The following is a 23,371-nucleotide window of genomic DNA, read 5'->3' on the forward strand; positions in this document are numbered from 1 at the left end:
GAGAGCCCGACGTGGCGCTCAAACTCACAAACCATGAGATCATGACCTGAGCCGAAGCCAGACATTTAACTGAGCCACCCAGGTGCCCCAATAAATGAATTTTTTTAAAAGAAGTAGCAGCAGCAGCCATTAGATGTGGGAACGCATTAATATCGTTAGCAATACATTCACTTTTTTTTTTTTTTGTCATTCCATGTTGCTTTCACATACATTCAAAACTGCCGTTCGAGGTCAAGAAGGTGATTATTCTTGGTGAAGGACGTGGTGCTGGGAGTAACCATCCAGGAGCACATAGCCAGCTAGCTAGTGCAGAACAGAGGTTCAAGCCAGGCCATGACTGCAGTAACTTTTTTAAAAGGCATGAAACCCCCAATTTTGGTATTTCCCTTCTTAATCCATGCCACCAATTGCTATGTTCAAGTGGTAGCTGTAGGCTTTTCTTCAGAGAAAAGTGGATGAAAGGAGAAAGAAAAAGAGGGTGGTAACTATATGCTCAAGGGTAGATTTTTGCTGAATATTTAAAGGGAAGAATTGGGGGTGCCTGGGTGGCTAAGTTGGTCAAGCATCCGACTTCGGCTCTGGACATGACCTTGCAGTTCGTGGGTTTGAGCCCTGTATTGGGCTCTCTGCTGTCAGCACAGAGTCCACTTCTAGTCCTCTGTCTTCCTCTCTCTCTGCCCCTCCTCTGCTCATGCTCTCCCTCTCTCTCTCTCTCTCAAAAATAAATAAACATCTAAAAAGTAAATAAATGAAGGGGAAACTTGAATACTTAGTTTAAGTGGACAGGCCACAGAGTGGCAGAGCATGAGCGGAGAAGTGAGTGGTGAGCCCACCAGGGGCTGAGCAGGGACAGGCGGGACCAGGAAGAACGACTCCTGTTTCCCCTTTGAGTCTGGAGGAATCGAGATGGGTAGATACAGGGGGTCATAATTGGGCAGGGATTCGAAATTCAGGAGCGGTGCACTTGAAGGCTGCCAGGTGGGTTCTCCAGAAACTGAGTCTGAGACAGAGCACAGGGTACAGGTGTGCACTGGGATTGCACCTGGGAAGGGAGAGGGAGGGTGGGGACTGGGCAGACTAAGGAGTCACACTGCCGTTCAACCCTACAGAGCCTCAGCCACCTACACGGCCCTGGGGCAAACACTGCCCCTGGTGGCTGGTGTCAGGACAAACCAGCTTGGCAGTCCCCTCCCTGTCCCGGGCAGCAGAGTGGGGCCATAAGATGCCATGACCTCAGATGGGGCAAGTGTCTGCAGCTCAGGGCACAGCTCTGTCGCTACGGCCCCTCCTTGAGGGGAGCTGGGCCCCTGTCTCTACTGTCTGCACGTTCACGAGAGCTTTTACACCTGTGTCAGATGAGGTCCCATTTTGAGGATGAAGTGTTAGAGGTTAATTAAGAAGGATGACGATGGTTTGGAGAGTCCCCAAGGGAGACGAGAGGGATGCTGGCCATGGCCAAAGGAGAGTGAAGGGCAAGCCTCCCCCAGGTCCTGATCGAGAGCAGACCCCAAATCTGCAGCAGCAGCACACTCAGCAAGGACGCGGCATCGAGTCAATGTCAGGATGTCTCTTAGACCTCCTAGCCCCCGCTGCTACACGAGCTGTGATTGGCAAGACTGGACCTGGAGAAGGAAAAGCAGGTGCAGTGAGGAGGGGGGGGGGTTGCCTGGAGAGGTGAGAGGTCAAAAGAGGCCACTTAACCAATAAGCAAAGCACCTGCAGGGCTGGAGCTCAGAGCTGAGGCCTCTGGGAAGGGAAAGGGCACGGTGGTGCAGGAGACCCTAACAGGTGCCACAGTCACCCAGCTGGGTGGTCAGTGAGCGCATGGCAGGTGACTCATCCACGGAACACCTGCTGTTGAACAATTGCCACAGCCAGGCACTGTTCCAGGAGTGGCTGATACAGCAGTGACAAGGCAGCGGCCATCCCTGCCCTTGTCATTTTTGCATTTCAGCAGTGGGTGACAGAAAATACATGAGGTGTAGGGTACGTTAGAAGCTGATTTCGCTATGGAGAAAATACAGCAGCGATGAGGGTGCTGGTGGTGGTGAAAACAGACTGCAGTTTCACACAGGGTGGTCCCAAACAGCCCCACTGAGAAGGTGACATTTGAGAAAGGACTGGAAGGAGGCCGGGAGCCCTCCATGCAGATGTCGGGACCAAAAGCTCTCTGGAGAGAGGGAGAAGCAAGGGCCAAGGCCTGAGACAGCCTCCTGCTGGGTGGTCAGGAGCACAGGGCAGGCGACCATGGACTAAGGGCTCAGAGACTGTGCAGCACCAGTCTGCGGGCCACATGGGAGGATGGCATGAGTCCCACATGCACATCGTAATGGGACCCTTTGATCTGCTATCTCGAGAGTTATCCATCCGGGGCCTGAAAACAGAGGATGCTGGCCACGGTGAGGATTTGGCCGGTCCAAGTAGACAGCTGAGGCTTCAGAAGATGACCCATGGCCATGTGCGTGTGGAGGCCCTGTGTGAGGAATCTGGAAAAAGCAGGAGTACCTCACCACCATTAGCAGCACGCCATGCGGTCTTTCTTTGCCAGGCTCTTTCTTCCTCCTGCACCTCCACCCCTCCTCCTTACACCACTGAATTCTGCGTGTGTATCTTGTGTTTCCAGTTCTGTGACTTTCCAACTCACCTTCACACTAAGTTTGAGTCTGACCGTTTCCCACACCGGTGTTCCTGTGGTGACCACCATTACAGATGCCCCTTCATGGTCTCTCAAGTATCTTGACTCCTCCCAAGTCTTCCCTTCTAACTAATGCTGGGACTGTCCTTGTTTATTGTATTTTATTCCACCTACCAGGTGTTCCGGGTAATTATCTAGTCTTCTGTGAAAGATGTTTATATTGGAACACTCATTGACATCAATCCTTGTAGTTACATCTTAGGAGAATGTTAGAATACAAATCTTGAAGACAGGCTAATTTTAAATTCTGTTTCTTATTTTACCTGGCATTAAAATAAGTCAAATCAGTTTTTCTCAAATTGGAGGGATGTAAAGGATGACTTTAGAAAAAGAAAAAAAGGTCCTCTAAAACTTCTAAGGTTAAATGTGATTATTTCATAAAATAATCTCTCTTAAATATGTCTAGAAATAAATTTAGACATAAATGTTTTATGCTTATACAAGTGGAAAGCCCAAATGAACACTTATAAATTAAATATAAATAAAATCACAAAACCGAAAAAGTATTACAGTTAACTCAATGAATTTGGTATGGCGGGTGCTAGCATTTGCTGAAACGAAGTTATTCTTGGGATGCAGACGAGGTCCTGGACGGTTGGCCAGCCTCGCCTGATCAGAGCATGCCTACAACCCCTACAACCCTGTGCCCATACCGCCTCCTACATATGAGCCTCCTACCCTTGGTGCCAGACCATGGGACCCCCATGTGTGGGGAATGCATCCCTGGAACTCTGTTCTCTCCTTAGTTTCACAGAAGCACTTGTTCCCAAGATGGTGTAAAAGAACTGACATGAGACTAAACTTCCACTGTGGTTTTTGTGGGGGAGTTTTTTGTTGTTGTTTTGTTTTCAGAAAGTTTATTTTATTTTATTTTATTTTTAGAGGGAGAGTACTCAAGTGGGAGGGGATGGGAAGAGAGAGAGAATCCCAAGCAGGTTGCACACTCAGCACAAAGCACAGGGAGGGGCTTGATCACACGACCCTGGGATCATGACCTGAGCCGAATTCAAGAGTCGGACACTTAACCGACTGAGCCACCCAGGAGCCCCCCACCACGGTTTTTGGGTTGAACTGCAGCCAAATGATCCAACGTAACTTTTACTAATTGTCCAGATAATTATCAGAGTAGCAACTCTGACATGAACAACATCTCAGAAAGAACCAGTTGGACAAACACAGTTCAAGTACAGTTTCTAATGTCAAGGATCTACTTTCTCTTCTTTATAGTACTGGGCATGCCTGAGGCAATTAACATACTACATTTTTCCACCAAAACGTTCACCTCAGGATTTTCTTTTCTTTCCTTAGCCTATTGTCAGGTGGTGACTTCGTCTGTTGTACATTTTGTTTATATTTTTAAAATTCTTTAGTACTACTTGAGTAAACATTTATAAACCACTTTCTCAAAGTATTAAATGTTATAATATCAAAGACTGGATCAAATACAATATCAAAAACTAAAACCGTGTTTCAACGTTTTACATGACCACCGAATTTCAGAGTTTGAGCTGACACAGTCAAATTCGTCTCTAAAATATCCTGCAGAAATCATCATTTAGTCTGTGTCTGAAAAGCTGCAGTTACTAGCTTATAAAGCAATATATTCCAGTCTTCAGTTAGAAATTTCTTTACATTGAATCAAAATCTATTGCTGTAATTTTTTCCTGTTTGTGTTCATCCTGCCTTCTAGAATAAAGCACAAATCTAATCTCTCTTGCAAAGGATAACTCCTTCACCCCTCCCCCATGAATACGACAGCTCCCTCCTTCCTCAGCCTGCCTCCCACCCAGACAAACATCCTCAGTACTTTCCATCGTTTGTACAGCACAATGCAGAATAACATGGAAAAACAGCACAGTGATTGCTTTGGTACATTTTGCAGACAACACAATTCCTTAGCAGAAACTTCAACAGATTATGTGATCCAGGGATTGTATCTAAGAAATAGGCTTTTGTGTCAATTTTTGTTAGTAGAGCTAATATTATAAAGGACCACAAAGTAATATGTAGAATTATCCTATTAAAAGGACAGGGATGGAACATATTTTAAATGATAACTAAGCATGTGCTGGCATGCATATATATAATTTATTTATCTATTTCTCTTTACAACTGAAGAAAGAAAATGTGAAAGCCTGAATAGGCTCTTGTTGACTGGGTAGGGGGGAAGGTGACGGCAACCAGGCTTTCCTGGCTCGCTTCCCAGGTCCTTTCCATAAAAGCCCCTTTCCAAACTGAAAAACAGGATCCTTATGGTCTTTTTTCTTTTTTTTTTTTTAAGTTTATCCATTTGTTTTGAGAGAGAGACAGCGAGCACATGGGAGGGGCAGGGAGAGAATCCCAAGCAGGCTCCACACTGTCCGTGCAGAACCCAATGTGGGGGGTTGATGTGGGGCTCAAACTCACAAACCACAAGACCTCGACCCAAGCTGAAATCAAGAGTTGGGTGCTTAACCAACTGAGCCCCCCAGGTGCCCCCAGAATCCTAATGGTCTTGACAGAGCCTCCTGGAAGAACCAGACAAGGTTCTACACTACAGCCAAATCCCATGAAGATATGGTATCTGGCGACCCTTGTCTTCATTCTTAACTGTCTGTGTGCAGAGCCCAGTCTTCAGAGTTGAGGAAGTGAGATGTGATATCCAAGGGAAATGCACCTATACTCACCAACTCTCCCACTCTGGCCCCACAGAATCCTGGCTGTATAACAGGGACAAGTAATGTCCTGGGTATAAGTGTTATGGTGGCCTAAAGCTCCACAAAGCCCAGGTCACAATCAGGAGGGAGAAAAGACCTGGCTGGGCTCACCTGTGGCCCCTTCCCAGTGTCACAGTGGGGGACCAGGCAGCAGCCATAGCTCCCTTGGAGGTATGGCTTTTTTGTTGTTGGTGAGAACATGTTTTGCAGGTAGGTGTTTGCGTCTTACCCAACAACACTGCGGCTGATAGTCATAACAGCACATGAGAGCACATTACCGCCCAGAATGGGAAAAACATGTTTACGATTAATTCTTTTCTCCAACAGCTGGCTGCCCCAACTCCTTGATTAAAGAGCTCCATCACTTCAGGATCCTTGGAGAAGAGCAGGTGAGTCAGCCTCTCAAAGGCGGTGCCAGGGTGTCGTGAAAGACAGACACTAATGAGACAGTTTGGGTGCTCTCCAGGGAGGTAGAGTGTGTCTCCTGACCCTTGGCGCCCTAAAATGGGGAAGAAAGCCACGCCGCAGATATGTGTGAAGACACTCTTTTCCTCTTCTATCCATCAGATCTGACAGGTTATTAATTGGTACATCTGCCAGAGCATTTCGTCTCAGGACGCCAGCAGTAAGCAGGCCCGATGTAGCGGCAGATAGGCAAACGAGTAAGTGCCCAGATATATTATGCCTAAGAGCCCAGTCGTCACAGACGGTCCTGACATAATGGCAGTGGGCAAGTGTGCAAGCTCTCCTCACCAGACTTTTGCACTTGGTGCACATTATCCGTATTTCACCGCAGCCACTTTCTCTATGGATGTGAATGTGTGACTTATATACAAAGGGTGGCCCATCAAAAGTAGATGATTTGAGTAGTGTGGTGCTCAGCGAGATGTCAGATTTTAAACAGATGTGCTAAGTAAATAATTCAAGGTGCTGAATCACACACGCGCGCGCACACGTACTTTTGACCACGTCAAAACAAATTTCTTGGTCTTTACACAGAATTAGTTTCCATGGTATTATGTTAAATCTTGATGTCAAGTTATTTTTGAAACACTTACACCAAGTAGTAGACAACATGGTGGTTTACTCCCAAGGGTCGTCTTTGCCAAGTCTGAACGGGAAAACCTGCAAAGGGAGATGGGGCCGCTCAGTGTCATTGATAAGTTTTTGGTTTGTGTGTTTTTCTTTGGTATGTGTATGTTGCAAGTTTGGACCCCACCGTGTCCAATACTAAATTAAAAGCAGAAAGGGATTAATTGGGGGAGGATAAAAAACTGGAATTCTTTCCAACTCCCTGAATTAATAGGTTTCAGCGTGCTTCCTTCATTATTTAAAGACTGCAAATTCCAGAATTCAGCGGGCATAAGTGTTCATTCAAATATAAGGAAAATCAGCTATCCTCCATTGCAGGTAAGAGTTGTTAACTGGCTCCCTCAGACACACCTATTTATGAAACACATGAATCTCACAGCCGTCTTCCTGTGAGATTTCTTGAAGTAAGAATTACTGATTGTTACCCTGACATTTCCGCCCAGATAATGGAGCTTTCTCTTCTAACTTGTACCAATATTTGCAAATTATTTTCATATTTGTGTTAGAGTCATTGGTGATTAGCAGGGAAAGAAGCCAACTGCAATCATCTCCTTAGATCTGCATAAAAGTCAGGCCACTTTGCATTCTCCTAGAAGTTTAATCGAGCCATAATCAAAATCAATATTATTCTGATTAGTTGTGCAACATGGAGACATAGTGCATCACAGCAATATTGATCTTTATTTCCTGAAAAAAAAAAAACAACACTTTTCCTTCCTTCTTTGCTTTCATTCAGCAGGTGCTTACTGAGCACATACTCAGGTGCTGTATACCATTTTTAGTTATAGGGATAAAGAAATGAAAAAGAAATACCTATCAGGGGAAAACTGCTAAGTTATATACACACAAACATGTTCAGTATATATTGTGCTAGGTGCTTTTTATAGCCATGAAGAAAAATAAAGCCAAAAAGAGGGTTGTGGTAACTGGGGGAAGAGGTGAAATTTTATATAAGGTGGTCAGGAAGAACCTCACTGAGCAGGTGATTTGTGAGTGGAGACCTGAATGTATATGTAAACGCATAATGTAAAAAGCATCACAAAATGCAAGGTGTGGTTGGAGTGAGGCAGGAAGAAATCCAGGAGAGTGTGAACCGGAAGCCAAAGGCAGGAGGCATTTCTAGGAGGAGGGCTGATTACCTGTGCCCTGTGCTGACCAAGCAGGATGACGGGTGAGAAATGAACACAGAATTCATTGGTGACCTTGACCAGGGGAGGGTGGGGGTGAAAGCCTGCTTGAATTGGGTTCGTGTGAGATGGGAAGAAGAATGGGAGAGAGCAAATATAGGTACCTTCTTTTTTTTTTAATGTTTATTTATTCTTGAGACAGAGACAGAGCGTGAACAGGGGAGGGGCAGAGAGAGAGGGAGACACAGAATCTGAAACAGGCTCCAGGCTCTGAGCTGTCAGCACAGAGCCTGACGTGGGGCTCGAACCCACAAACTGTGAGATCATGACCTGAGCCGAAGTCGGATGCTTAACCAACTGAGCCACCCAGGCACCCCTAGGTAACTTCTTTCTTGAGGAATTTAGGTATAAAGGAAAGCAAAGAAATGAGGTAGCTGGGGGTGGAGGAATGTGGAAGCAAGATAATGTTTATTCGCTGGTGGGAATGACTCTGTAGAGGAGTGGGAAGTTGGAGATGCAGGGGAGAGGAGAGACTGTCGGGAACAATGTCCTGGCTCAAAACAACTGAGTGTAGGCTCAGCCTGAGACAAGATTACAGGCAGCTCAGCTGGCAGTGGGGATGATGGCAGAATCTGGAAGGTGGTTGTCATTTATGCTTCTCTTATCTCAGGGAAATAAGAAGCAAAGTTGTCAGCTGAGAGTGGAGATGGGGGGAGAGATTCCCAGGGAGAGGAAAGGGTAATGACAATGTCATTTAGGAGGGTAGGAAGTGAATAAACTTGGGAAAGAAGTGAGTTTGGAGTGAGATCCGTCAGCCTGGTGTCCTTCTGTCACATTCAACTGTGTAGACACAACTCCAGTAAGCGCAGAGTTGGGTTTAACTATCCCATTGGTTCCAGGTCCCAGTGGGTCCAAATAATTTTTGGAGGTTGAGTTGGAAGTTTGAGTTTTAGAGTTTGAAGGGTTTAGCTGGAAAAGTAGGTGTTGGCTGAGGCGTGCAGCCAACGTTGAGATTGTGGAGGCATGCAGGGAACAGCTGTGGTGGGGCCAGGGAGGGCCAGAAGGGCTGGTGGCTGAGTTAGGATAGAGAACAAGTTGACTAGAGAAGTTGAGGTCACAGACTCGGGAAGCCAGGGCACTGGAAGGTGTGGCCCGTGTGGACACTGAGATCCTCCAGAATTATCACCAGAGCAGACTTGGAAAGAACTCTCATGAGTCATGAACTGGATCTTCAAGAAATGGGGGTAGAGGGAGCAGGGAGATAGAGAGGGTGAGGGAGGTGGGGCTCAGGAGCTGGCTGTAGATGGAGAAAGAGCACCCAACGGAGATTCATGGCTTGAAATTCAAAGCTGGAGGGTTTCAGGAGAGAATAAAACTGTTCTACTTAGAACGTAACAGCGTAATGCTTGGTGGTACAAAGTGTGCAGAGAACATTTGAGGGAGCTGTCAGGGAAGTGGTGTCCTAGGGCATGAGCCAGTTTCAGTGAAGAAAGAATGTGAGAGAAACACTGGGAGTAGATTGAAGTCACAGGGCAGTTACTCTGCCTGGCCCTGGCTTCCCCAGCACAGGGGCGGGAGTTGGGGCCACTGAAAGATGGGGTAGAGAAAAGGGGTGCACAGAGCCACATGTGGGTGGGGGGTCAGACTAGAAAGCTGACAAGGGAGCCAGGGACTGCTTTGGGGACTGATATAAACCCGTGCATCAGTCAGGACATTTCTATCCTGATGATACATGACAAAAGCTAGTGGCCTCAGGGCAGGTATGGCTGAGTCTCCAGAGAAAAAGCAGAGCAGCCTGCCTGCTCTAGCCCTTGGGGTGGGCGTTCTAGCCCAGAGCTGGCAAAACATTCCGGCTCTCTCTGGGTGCTTGAGGCAACTTTCATCACTTGATGAAATGAAATGTTATATTAGTGTGTGTTACAAGTGCCCTTGGACACATCAGTTCAGTCCCTCTCTACCGTGGCTTTTCCATTTGTAGAGAAGGAGGAACAATGGTCAACCATCTCTTAGAATTTTTGTAAATAAATAGTTTGGCGAAGTTGCAAATACTAAGTGCTACACTAAAATGTTTCTGATTTAAATAGCATTTTCATTCTTTATACTCAATCAGTAGGTTAAACTAGTAGTAATCAGGTAGGCAATAAAATAAGTGTAATGTTCACCTAAATGTGAATTGATAAGATGAACACAGATACTGGTTAGATAATGAATCCATTGCTGGATGGTGGAGATGCTTACTGGTTATCTAATTTCTCTGTATGTGATTCCCTTACACTTGCTTTGGTCTTTAACAGGCACCTGATTTTTGAGAGCCAAAATAAAAATAAATCATTAAACACTATGAATAATTACCTTCCAAAAATGAAAATACACTTAAAAATCCTTGGAATTTAACGTATTTACTCTAGCTTCTTGGCCCTATCTCTGATATGTGTTTATAGTTCACATTCATAAAACACCTCTCCTCCCCCCCCCACCCCGTCCAAACTATTTAGCAAAGATATTATCACAATGTAGGTAAAAAGCTACTCTAAAGTTCAAGGTAAGCCTTAAAAAAAAACATAAACAAAAAAACCAAACCAGGAATGACATCTGTCAGTCCATAGGGTTTTGAGAGCCTTCAGGAGAACTGCATTTCAGAAGTACCTCCATTTACACAGTTTTTCCCACCTTAGTTTCAATCACCAGAATTTTAAGGAAACTTTCATTCATTCAACAGACATTTTGTGAATACTTCTTGTACTGTTATTGTGCTAGTGTTAGATAAAATGGCAAACAAGGAAATCGCAGGAACAAATCGTGATACGTGCCAAGGTGAAAACAGTGATTGAGATTTAACCTATTGTAGATAAGGAGCCACGGAGCCATGAAGTAAAGGTTGAGAGGGCACCCACTATTCACTCAGTAACGGATGGAAGAGCATTTGAAGCAGAGGGAAGCACATGTTCAGTGACCCCCCCAAGAGGTGAAGAGATTGTCCTGTTCAAGACGCTACATAAAAATCAATGTGGCTGGAAAATAATGAACAAGAGGGACAATGATGAAAGATGAAGACCCATCTGGACCATGTCGGCCATGGTCAAGGTTTGGATTTAATTCTAAGTCCAATGGGAAATTCTTAAAAGTTTAAGCACGGGACTGGCATTAACTAAATTACATTTCAAGAATGGTCAGTCTTGTTGCAATATGGACAAGGTCTGGATTAAGAAGGTCGACAGAGGAAAGAGAAAGAAGTGAATATTCAGAGATAGAGTGAAGGGTCTCGGTGACTCATTAGCTGTGGGTCAGGGAAATGAAGGAGTCCCACAGTGTTATTTTACCAAGATGGGTAAGATGGTAAGAAGGTGAGGAACCCACAGCTCAACTCTGAGCAGATTTGCTAGGCCGGAAGCATTGAGAAGGAAGCAAGCCAGAATTTGGGTGTATGAGTTGGAACTCACAGGAGACGGAGGTCAGGGGTCAAAGATGGAGAGATAAATGTGGAGTCCCTGTCACGCAGATGGTATTTTAAGTCCATGAAATGAAACTTGTTATCAATGTGTGTTACAAGTGCCCTTGGACACATCATTTCAGTCCCTCAATTGCCAAAGGGAGATAAAAGACAAGGGACCACGTGAACCCTACGGAGCTCCATTTGGAAGTATGTTAGAGGAAACGAGAGCCCAGGGAGAGGCAGGGAGGACGAGGGTGCAGGAGATGAGCACCAAATACCTCTCAAGGAAGTCAGAGACGAACCCCCTTCCTCTGAGGGTGGGGTGCTTGAGCTTGGAGGCCAACAGTAGTACCACTCGTAAACCATTTCTCAGGGACTGTAGCAAAGGGTAAATAACATGTGTCCATGGGCCCCCCTGCCCTCTGCTGCCTGCCTGATCAACAGCACATGCTTAGCAGTCCTGTTTGCAAAGCCTTCGGAAGTCTCTGGGGGTCACACCCACTGTAGAAACCACTGTGAGGAAAACGGTTCGCAGGTTACCCACCTTCATAGCCTTGCCTTCTGAGGAGCACTGTCATGGCCACAGCAAGGACAAGGGACAAAGAAAGCAATGGTCTTGACCTCCTTTCCAGAAGATTCCACAGCCAATGGAAGTCGAAATATTTTTTGACATTGTGTCATCAAAAACATCTGAAAAAAAAAAAAGCTTCAGGGCCGCCAGCCTGGCTCAGTCAGTAGAGCATGTGACTCTTGATCTTGGGGTCGTGAGTTTGAGCCTCACATGCAGCATAGAGAGAACTTTCAAAAATAAATAAAAACTTTAAGAAAAAAAAACTCATAAATTGCAATCCAGGACATAATCTGTCGCTTCAATTATATTTTAGGTGTTGTTTGATCTGTTTCCTCCTTACATCTGATTTCAGCCATTCTGATGATTTCTGATGGTTTCTCTATGCAGTGATCAAGGTCCGGCCCTTTCTGTAGCCAATTTATTTCATCAACCCATGACAGGAGTCCAGGGATGAAGAAAACATTAGCAACAGAACAGAAAATACAAAGAGCAATGTGGCGGGCACACCCACAGAGGCTGTCACCAACTCTCCCGGGGCTAACTACCTGCAAATGAGGAAAAATAAGATTAAGGTTACTGAGGATTTGATGAGTGTTTGTTTTCTGTGTGTGTGTGTGTTTTAATTCTAATACATACAGAAAATAGGCCATCGTCTGCAGAGCAAGGAGAAATGGATTAATCATGAATGTGTGTTTCTCTATAAAGTTATTTTAGATGTGTTATCCAAAAAGGAAATTCTATAATAAGCTGTTTTTCATTATTTTCCAAAAGATGACTGTGGGAGAGTGAGCTGAAAAAAATTTTTTTAATAAAAAGGGAAAAAGAGAGAAAATGGAAGCAGCTTGGTTTTGGGGAAAGGGTGGTGTTTAGAGCCACAGCCCTGAGTTCTGATGTGGGATTGGGGGGTTTCGTGCCTGGGTGAAGGTCAGCAAGGGACCGAACTTCTTTGTGACTCAGTGGTCTCGTGTTCCAGTTCCCAGAGTGGGCAGAGAATGAACTTCATAGACGAAGTGTCTGTCAGCACCGGCACCTGGGACAGAGTCATAGTTCAGTGAATGGTATTTCTGGTGGGGATTCCTCTCCTCCACGGGGGGTTACGAGAGGCCCCAGGGAGGGATTCCCCTGGTGCTCGTGGTTAAGACCTAACAGAAGCCAGAATTTAGGGAGGGAAAGCAAGACAGGTCCCTGCCTGCGGAGGGGTAGTTTTGTAGCTGTACCTGAGTGCCCCCAAAAGGATACTCTGGAAAATTCCACGGAGAAACAAAAACCCACCTCCTCCGTGCTCAGGGGATTTGAAATTGAAAGGCTGCCATGCAGCTCCCAGATTGCTGACAAGCTGTGACTCATTTTGACAGAACATTTCCCAGTTTTACCTGCTATTCCTGTTGTTCACATTTGCCGAGGTTTTAAATTTTAGGTTCCTTTTTGCTTTCTTTTCTTATGAAAGCATACAAATCAAATATCACCATGGAGAGGTGTCTGTCTTCCTACCACCTTTTGGGTGGTTTTCCAGGGGTTCAGGGTAGTCAGGTGCAGACCCTTCCCAGCCTGACCCCTCGAGTGACCACCAGTATTTAGCAGGCAGCCAATGGCTGGCAAGAAAGGGGAAGCTAACTTGCCCATATGGGATTTGAACCTGTGACCCTTGCTTCATTATAGAACAATATTCTACCCAACTCAACTCTTCTAACTACCTACAGACCACCAAAATACAACCCCCATTTGATTATACTCTCTCATGATTCGTTATTTAGATTCCTAAAATGGGAGTTTATTGAAACTTCTATGAACTTTGTGCTTTAAAAATGGATATTTTCCACTTTTACGAGAATCCATGAGCATACACATAAAGACTGAATAATTTACTCCTCGAATAAATAAAATATAAACCATACCAATGAGTTGAGATCTTTACCTGATAGGTCACACTAACAGAATGCATTTTCAGAGAAATTTTTAATTTTTTTTTTCTCTTGGGGGCAAAGTAGTATGCTTTGTTAATACTTATTTTCCAAAATGTTGGCGAATACTATGTTGTCACTTTAAATTATCTTAGTTACCTGTCTGTGGATTATCCATTTTATGAAAGTCTATGTATAAATTTGCAAACTAGTTTTAACAACAGCTTAAACAGCATTACTCAGCAGGTAAGTATGAAGCTGTCTACACAAACACAGGCGCGCACACACACACACACACACACACTCACTCTCTGATTCCAAAGACAAACACTAAAGAAGTGATTTTTTTAAGGGAATTTGCTACTTTTGCACGCACCTGACAATAGATTCCACACAGGCCTAGTCCATGTTGCAAATTAATCATGTTCCTTCAGTCCTGTTTGTAAAACGCTACCCATTATTGATGAGGAAAACAATCCCTTGCAGATTATGCAAGTACTATCGAATCAGCATTTCTTCATGTTCACCAATTTATCACTTTGCCACTGTTGTGTGTATTTTGCGCTCAGACACATGTAAATATTCTGCTCTACTTCCTGCTAATTTGTTACAAGGCTCCAGTAAACATATAGTAGGTTTCTCTCAATGAATTGTCATTTTTATGCCAGTTTAGTAGTTGAGAGGAATCTATGGAAATGTGGGCCATATCTTGAAGGGAACCGAATAAGTATCTTTAATGACATACGTGTAATTACATGTCTAAATTCTTTCCTTAGGATACGAAACTTTCTATAAATACTAACTCATTACTGTCTCTAGGTCAAATGTTTGTTCTTACAAAGTTCACAATGTAATAAAAAAAAAAAAAAAGGCAGTGCACTCAGTGGGCATAGGTTTCATTTCAGATGTGTGTACTTTTTAATTATCAGAAATGACCAGGTATATAAGTTAAAATATTTGTCTTCTGTGAGGAAAGAAATTGTATGCTCAAATTCTCTTGAGTGTATCATAAGTAGAATGACTATAATAAAGTCATTTTTTTTATATTCCTTAGCTAATGAGTGGAAAGAACATAATTTTACATTTCATCAGTATTTGGAACCACTACAAATGCCATCAGCAAGAATACTAAAGCATTATTGGACTTTGTCCATAGGTTAACTTCTTCCTAGATAAAAGCTATCATCATAGTAGTAAAATCACTTAGCTAAATTAAATATATAGGTACTCTGTCATCAAGTCAGAAAACAGCCAATTGCTTGAGAGCCATTTATTTAAAATAGAAAAGCCATCCCACATCACTGATATTAATTTCCATTGCCTTTGATTATTTTATTAGAATTATTTAATTGATTGATGCTCACTGGAGTTATATTTCATTAACTCATCCTATAACAATTTGTTGTTTACCAACTATGGACAAGCTACTATAGCAGGGGTGCATGGGTGGTTCAGTCGGTTGAACGTCCAACTTCAGCTCAGGTCATGATCTCGTGGTTCGTGGGTTCGAACCCCACTTTAGGCTCTGTGCTGACAGCTCAGAGCCTGGAGACTGCTTCAGATGCTGTGTCTCCCTCTCTCTCTGACTCTCCCCTGCTTGTACTCTGTCTCTCTCTCCAAAATAAATAAACATAAAAAAAAATTTTAAAAGATACTATAGCCAATTCAGGAGATACAAATACACAAAAGGATGAGGGGAAATGCAAAGGCCCACAGTCAAGTCTAGAGGGACAAGAGACTGTGTCCCCTGAACTCAAAACTTAACCAGCCAAAAATCGCTTTTGAGACCAGGCCTCCCACTGAGCAGAAATGTGCTTGGCACAGAAAAGGGGACAAGGAAAGAGGAAATCCAGTTAAAAGTAGGGCAACAAAGTTGGGAGGTCACAGAAGGTGAGCCCCCATGCATTTATCCCCAAACCCCCAAAACCAGAAGAGGAAACTCCAGAGACACCAAGAGCTATTCTGGATCCAACTTGTTTCTAAAGTGTCAGGAGGACTGATTTCATGTAAAACTGTGCAGCAGAAAGAAGCAAGGTTCAATCCCATAAAATTTTTAAGAGGTTACAGAGAATGAAGAACAGAATGATGTCCTGAGAGACAATAAAAGCATGTCAGTCCGGTGGAAGCTAAAGTAACTATTTCAAAAAGAACCATGTTATTAAGAAATTATACAAATAAAAATAAGTAACAGATAGTGTCTTAAAAGAGGAAGTGAAAAGGAAGAAACTTCTAAAAACTGAAAGTAAAGTGAGATAAAGGATTCCAGAGATTAAATTCGACAGATTTAGAAGGTGAGTAAGGAACATCCAATATACATATACTAGAAATCCTGTAAGAAACACGTCGAAGCAAGAAAATAGAGCAAATAACTGAAAATCAAATGCAATACAGCTTCCTTGAATCAAAAAAATCGATCAGAAAATGACCAGCATCAAGATATATTCTAACAAAACTACCATATTCTAAAGAAAGAAAATTCCTTTGGGCATCTAGGCAAAAAGATTATCAATTGAATGTATAAAGGGGAAAAAAATTAAATTGTCATCAGGCTTGTCCATAATACCTTACACCAGAAGAACATGGAGTAAGACAGTGAAGATGGTCAAGGGGGAAAAATGTGAGCCTAGGACTTGATATCCAGCCAAATCCATTTTTAAGAATAGAGATCCCAAATAAACTGTCACTGATATGCAAGTCCTCAGTAAATATTTTTCCTATACACTCCTTCCAAGGAATTTACTAGAGAACAAGCTTCTAACAACCAAAATTACTGGAAAGATATCAACGTAAGAACTTGTGGGGAACATTACGTGTGTTTGTGTGTTTGTGTGTACGTGTGTGTGTGTGTTTACACTTAAGATTACATGAAAAGTAAGAGAAACAAAGCATAGTATGGAACGGGTGTATATTCCAACAAAGTAGATACAGTATTATTATAAAAATTTGGCAATGGGGCTCCTGGGTGGTTCAGTTGGTTAAGCATCAGACTCTTGGTTTTGGCTAAGGTCACGATCTCATGGTTTATGAGATCAAGCCCCAGGTTGGGCCCTAGGCTGACAGCTCAGAGCCTGTTTGGGATTCTCTCTCTCCCTCTCTCTCTGCCCCTCCCCTGCTCGCGCTCTCTCTCAAAAAACAAACAAAAAAAAAAACCATTTTTTTTAATTTGGCAAAAGAAACGGTAGAGCATGTGAAAATATATTTGAGGTTTTTGGTAATCATATTCATAGTGATAGTATTGGTACTATTATTCTATATCCTTGTATGTGTGTGAGATAAGGCCATTGAGCTATTGTGGGATAGTGTTTTATTCTACCATCCTCTGTGTTCTTAAAAACCAGTGTAGAAGAAGCAAATACAAATGTCAAATAGAAAATGGTAAGTCAAAGCCCTGTTGTTCTGAAACACCTACCTTCTTAGTAAATTTCAAGTATACAATACAGTATTATTCACTGTACTATCATTTTGTACATTAGATTTCCAGAACTCATTCATCTTATAAAACTAAAACTTCATACCCATTTTGGCGAGGCCAAGGCATAAAAGTTGAAAGGTCTAGTGGTACACTACTGAGCTGAGCACCTCAGAGGGTTCCGATAAATATTTACTGAAATCATTCACAGTTCCATGAGAGGATGTTGTGTGCCACCTCCTTAGGACATAGCTCGTTTCCCAGCTGACATCATCCACTCTCTCCTCTCTTCCCACCCCCTCCCTTCAGCATATAAATATATTATTTCTTCATTTTCAGAAAATCCTTTACAATCCCTCTGTCCCCTTCAGCTGCTATCCAATGTTTCTTTTCTCCTTTTCAGCCAAACTCCTACGGGGAAAAGAACCCATTCTTGCCTCTTGGAATTCCTCTCCTCCAATTCTGTCCTGACTCCATTTGACTCCACTAAGATTTTTGGCTCCATGACTCCACTGAAATGGCTCTTGCCAAGACCCCAATGACATCTGTATTTCCAGCTCCAGCCAGTTTCCAGTAACTGCCTTCTGGGCAGCTTTTGAGACAATTTATCACGACACCCTCACTCAAGTATTTTCTTCCCTTGGCTCCCAGGACACCCACATCCTTTTCATTTCCCACCTGCCTCATAGGCTGCTGCTTCTCAGTGCCCTTTGCTGGCTCCTTCTCATCTTCCCTACAAAGGTTAGATGGTCTCAGCTAGTCTCGTGGCTATGGAGATAACACAGAGTCAGGCTGTCAAATCAGACACTCAGGAATCCTAGATGTAACCTTGTGTCACACTCTCCTAATGGCTTCAAAGGCGGGTAAAAATGAGGTGCCCACAAACCACAGAGAAGTCTGCGTCATTTAGCAGAGATCCCTGGGTCGTTTCTCAGTGTATCAGGGTGTACTACAGGCAAGACTTAATGAATGAGGTCTCTGAGAAGTACCTGGAATGATCATTAATGTGCAATCTCTCAATTATATAAGCTATCCCATCACTCATCATTCAAGGAATCATTCATCACTTAAGCATTTCCTGCTTAATGTATTCCACAGTTAAGAATCTTTTCTAGCAAATGCCATTGTATGGATGTATCATTAGCGTGTTTACAAGAGGATTTGACCAAGTCATCTTTCTTTCTTTCCTGGGGCCAGAAAAATGAGACAATGCATGGAAGGCCTGGTGCTAACCCTTTTCCTCCCAGCCTCCATGCACATATGATTTCAAATTTTGTATCTACAACCCACTTCTTTCTCCTAAACTCCAAACTCATACATTGTTAGCCACTCAACATCTTACTTAGCTGCATAGCAGTTTATTAAACTGAAGATAAGTACAATAGAAATAATGGCTCCTTTTCTCAACTCCCAACCTACACACACACACACACACACACACACACACACACACACAGGCACTCACACACATATAGACATGCACATGCACACACTGTCCTTCTGAAGTCTTTCCATCTCGGTTATTCATTCTCTGTGTCTGTGTCTGTGTCTGTGTCTGTGTCTGTCTCTGTGTGTGTGTGTGTGTGTGTGTGTCTGTGTGTCTGTGTGTGTCTGTGTGTGTCCTTCTGTCTTCTCAGACAAAAACATTATGTTCAGGTTTGACTCTTTTTTTTTCTCACACCATGTATCCAATCTGCCTAAAAATTTTGCCATTTTTACCTGCACCATATATCCAGGTGATCCCCACCTCCACCACTAGCTTGCAGGTTTGAGCCACCACCATCCTCCGTGTGGATTGCTGAAAACCTCCCGCCTGCCCCTCTGCTTCCTCCTTCTCTCCTTGCCCCCAAGAGTCTATTCTGAACACCTCAGCCAGATGGCTATCTTTAGAAGATTAGTCATATTATGTCACCCCACAGCTCCAAAGTCTCCATGGTTCCTGTTTCTCTCAGAAAGGCAGCCAGACTCTTCTGCTGGCCTTCAGGGACCCACAGAGCCCAGATTCCCAAGAGCTCTCTGACTATGTTTTCTGCCATTTCCTGTCCCGTCTCACTCAGCCACACTGGCCTCTGCTATCTCACAGCACCGAGCATATTCTGGCTTCTGTATCTTGGTAATGCTCTGTCCTTGGCCAGAAAGCCCATTCCCACGGGTAGCCACATGGTTTGCTTTTCTAATCTCCCTTCGATGTTTGCCCACATGTATCTTCTTTATAAGGCATCCCCTATCTCTTAATCACCCCTTCAAAACTGTAGTCCCCATCTTCCCCCAAATCTGTTTCTTCCCTGTTTTTTATTCTCCTTCCCACTGAAATATAACCTTTCAGTGTTTATCATTATCCGCATGTGGATGAGAGCACAGGTGTCTATTTTGTCCCCTGCAGTATCCCCAGCACCCAGTCTGACCATAGTAACCTGTCAATGAAGGTTGCATAAATTAATTGACAGTCAAGCAAATCCACTTGACTCGATCTGAGTTTAGAAGAGAATATGATCAAATAACACCAGGAAAACAATAACAAGGCTGCAATAGGATGGCCTTGGAACCTGCACTATGTAGTTTTATTCTGCAGGCTGGGGAAACCAAGGAGGGGGTCGAGCCATGCAAGGGCATGATGAAGTCAGGGATAAAAGAAACCATACTTTAAGAAAGAGAACAATGATGAAAGGAAAACATGAATCTTCTTCATCAAGCTGAATGTGCTCAGTATTCCTCAGATGTGCTCAGATATCCTGTGAGCTGCCCACAATTAGCACAGGGTAGAATATCAGGACCTATTTTCAAAATGGTTTCAAAAACTCATAGACACCTGAATAGAGGCATGAAAATATACCACTTGATAAGACTGATAATGATGCATTATGTGTCCATAACTTAAAATATAGATATGTTTCCTAAAATTCCTGAAATAAGACTGTTAAGTGGAGGTGATGTTAGTAATATTAAAAATCCAGGGGCGCCTGGGTGGCGCAGTCGGTTAAGCGTCCGACTTCAGCCAGGTCACGATCTCGCGGTCCGTGAGTTCGAGCCCCGCGTCAGGCTCCGGGCTGATGGCTCAGAGCCTGGAGCCTGTTTCCGATTCTGTGTCTCCCTCTCTCTCTGCCCCTCCCCCGTTCATGCTCTGTCTCTCTCTGTCCCAAAAATAAATAAACATTGAAAAAAAAATTTAAAAAAAAAATCCAAACTGGGGCACCTGGGTGGCTCAGTCGGTTGGGCATCCGACTTCAGCTCAGGTCATGATCTCACAGCTCGTGAGTTTGAGCCCTGCATCAGGCTCTGTGCCAACAACTCAGAGCCTGGAGCCTGCTTCCAATTCTGTGTCTCGCTCTCTCTCTGCCCCTCCCCTGCTCATGCTCTGTCTCTCTCTGTCTCAAAAATAAATAATAACATCAAAAAATTTAAAAAACAAATCCAAACTTTGGGGGGAAATATTTAGGACCAATTTCTAGAAATACAAAGTTATCCATTTTGCTAATTGCAATTGGAAAGCCTTTCATTGTGTTGGATCATACCTTATCCACCCCCCCCCATTTTTTTTTTTTACCAAAACAGATTCACAAGAAAACCCACACACCACCAGCTGTTAACATTTTGGCTAAAACAGCACATCTTCATATTATCACTTTGAAAAACCCATGTTGTGTTTTACAGTACAACCGGTACCAGCAATATGGCGCTGAAGAGTGTGTGCTCCAGATGGGGGGCGTGCTGTGCCCTCACCCTGGCTGTGGAGCAGGGCTGCTTCCCGAGCCAGGCAGGAGGAAGGTCACTTGTGAAGGGGGAAATGGTCTGGGCTGCGGGGTAAGTACCACCTACACCTTTGGGTGTTTATTTTGTGTGCTTTTTCTTTTCTTTTTTTTTTTTTTTGGCAAATTTGCAAAGAGTATCTATTTGTTTTACTTTCATTTTTCCCTTTGTACTCAGATGTCCTTGAACTGATGTATAAGAAAATAGATTTTTAGGGGTACCTGGGCCGCTCAGTTGGTTAAGCATCTGACTCTTTGTTTCAGCTCAGGTCGTGATCTCATGGTTCCGTGAGCTGGAGCCCCCTGTGCTGACAGTGTAGAGCCTGCTTGAGATGCTTTCTCCCTCTTTCTCTCTCTCTCTCTTTCACTCTCAAAATGAGTAACTTAAAAAAAAAGAAATGAGATTTTTAAATTCTTACGTAGGATCCCAAATATGAACATAGACCTTCATTGATGTCCTATTCAGATTTTTTGCTTTAATCGTTTATCACAGTGTTTTCTGTAAGGCATTGTGAGTTACTAGACCAGATCCTAAACTCTCTCTCTGGTGCTCAGCTGATTCAGAGAAAATATTTATTATTTTTTCAGAGTTTACTTTAAGTAGGCAGAGTAAAGGGGAAAGAGGATTTCCCATCAGTGATGTCTTAACAAAATTGTTTGCCTAAGTATTTCAAGAAATAAAATGAAGATTAATATGGAAAACTTGAAATTTTATTGTGTCATAAAAATCATTCTAAATAGAGATGAGCAAAACTAATGGTGCCTCTTAGGGAAGCAGAATAAGAAACATGGAAAATGTTTGTTCTAAGAGGTCAACCAATATGACCCAGATGGCTTCTTGAATGAATCTATGGCTGCAAGCTGACAGTGAAGGTGTGAGGGGAGCATAACTCAAACACAAAAAGGCTTGCTAAATTATAGGTGGAAATGACAAATGGATAATAATCCTGATATTAAATTTCATGCAGGCCAGAAAAGGAAGAAGGTATATGTGCTTATAAAATGCTATTGAATTTTGATGGGAAAACATTTCTTTTAAAATTGCAACTTCATGAGGAGCTTTCTGGAAGGAGTGTTGATGGCAGAGGCATATTGCCCGGGCCTAATTTTTGGCTGAGAGCTGTAAGTCACCTATGCATAAGGTGGTATCTGTTGTCCTTAGTAAAGCTATCTGTCATGCAGTGGGTTGCAAAGCCCTGAGCTGAGCCATAATGTAGAGAAAGTGGACATTGAAAACCAGTGAGATACCATGATGCCTACTCGGAAAAAAATGCCTCTGGATTAATAGTCATGATCACATTGGGATGGAAACACAAGTCATGTTTGCTACTTTTAAAAATTATGAAAGTCAAACTACACTTTGCAGCCCCGATCATCATCATTTACTGTGTAATCTGCGCCGATTGTGTGTGGCCTGAGCAAGCTGCTAACTTCTGGGATCAGAATGCTAGTGAATGTTTTCTTTTAAAATAATTTATAAAAGTTTTTCACTAATATCTAAATTGTATGTTTCTGCCTGCTCATTGCCTACCATTGTTCCATTCTTTAAAGCTGGATGTTAAGATCTTAACATTTTTTATGGGGAAAAGAGTTTCTTTTGCCCATCTTCTGCATTCAGTTATTCATTTGCTTTAAAGAACTTTGAAAGTTTGGGGTGCCTGGATGGCTCAGCTGGTTGAGTGTCTGACTCTTGATTTTGGCTCGGATCACAGTCTCACAGTTCGTAAGATGGAGCCCCATGTCAGGCTCTGTGATGACAGCATTAAGCTTGCTTGGGATTCTCTCTCTCCCTCTCTCTCCACCCCTCAAGGCCCTGCTAACACACACACTGTCTCTCAAAATAAATAAATAAACATAAAAAAAAGGACTTCAAAAGTTTTATGTAATTTTAAATATTGAACAGCTATAGCTTCCTTTTTGCATACAATGTCACATTGTAAGTAAATAACATACATTTAAGCTCCAAATCATGGAAAATTACTTTGGGAGTGAATTTAATTGCTTTAATATCTTTGGATTAAAGAGTTTGGGGGCAAACCTTACCTAAATGAGGATAGCTATCTTCAGAATATTTCTTTGTCCTTTCGAAATTATAGGTGATGAGTTTTATTTTATTTTTATTTGTTCTGTTTTGTTGTTTTTGAAAGTGTGCTTGTCAGTTTATAGATTACTTATCTATTACTGCATAACAAATAACCTCAAATTCTAGATGTTTAATTAATAGACATTTATTATCTCACAGTCACTGATGGTCAGGAGTCCATAAGTAGCTTAGCTGGGTGGTTCTGGCTCAGGGTCTCTCATGAGGCTGTAGTCAGTCTGGGTTGTAGTTATCTGAAGGCTTGACTGGGGCTGGAAGATCCACTTCCAAAATGGTTCATTCACATGATAACAGACTGAAAACAACCTCAGTTCCTCACTGGCTACTGGAAGAAGGCCACAATTCCCCACCACCCAGCCCTCTTCTTAGGCTATTTGTCCACAACAGTGGCAGATAACTTACCTGGAGCAAATTATCCAAGAGAGTGAAGAGAAACCACAGTGCCTGTGTGACCTGATCTCCAAGGTTGTACCCCATGACTTTATTTCATTCATTAGAACTGATGTGTAAGATCCAGCCCACCCTGAAAGGGAAGGCAGTTAGGCACTGTCGTAAAGAAAAGAGTATCAAAGAATTCATGAACATATTCTGAACCCACAG

The 23,371-nt window shown here is 43.0% G+C and overlaps 1 protein-coding gene across 1 annotated transcript in view; it reads left to right on the forward strand.

Annotated features, from left to right (window-relative positions):
* The window catches only part of PRKN (parkin RBR E3 ubiquitin protein ligase), a 1,084,792-nt gene that overhangs the window by 874,507 nt on the left and 186,914 nt on the right, over nucleotides 1–23,371 (forward strand). The window contains exons 7-8 of the mRNA XM_047101957.1: nucleotides 5,719–5,780; nucleotides 20,576–20,725. Of these exons, the coding sequence (XP_046957913.1) occupies nucleotides 5,719–5,780; nucleotides 20,576–20,725 (212 nt within the window). The remainder of the gene's footprint in view (nucleotides 1–5,718; nucleotides 5,781–20,575; nucleotides 20,726–23,371) is intronic.

Source organism: Lynx rufus, unplaced genomic scaffold (genome assembly GCF_022079265.1).
Source record: "Lynx rufus isolate CCGP_SWC_20201006 ecotype Redwood Valley unplaced genomic scaffold, mLynRuf1.p SCAF_6, whole genome shotgun sequence".
NCBI classification, from domain to species: Eukaryota; Metazoa; Chordata; class Mammalia; order Carnivora; family Felidae; genus Lynx; species Lynx rufus.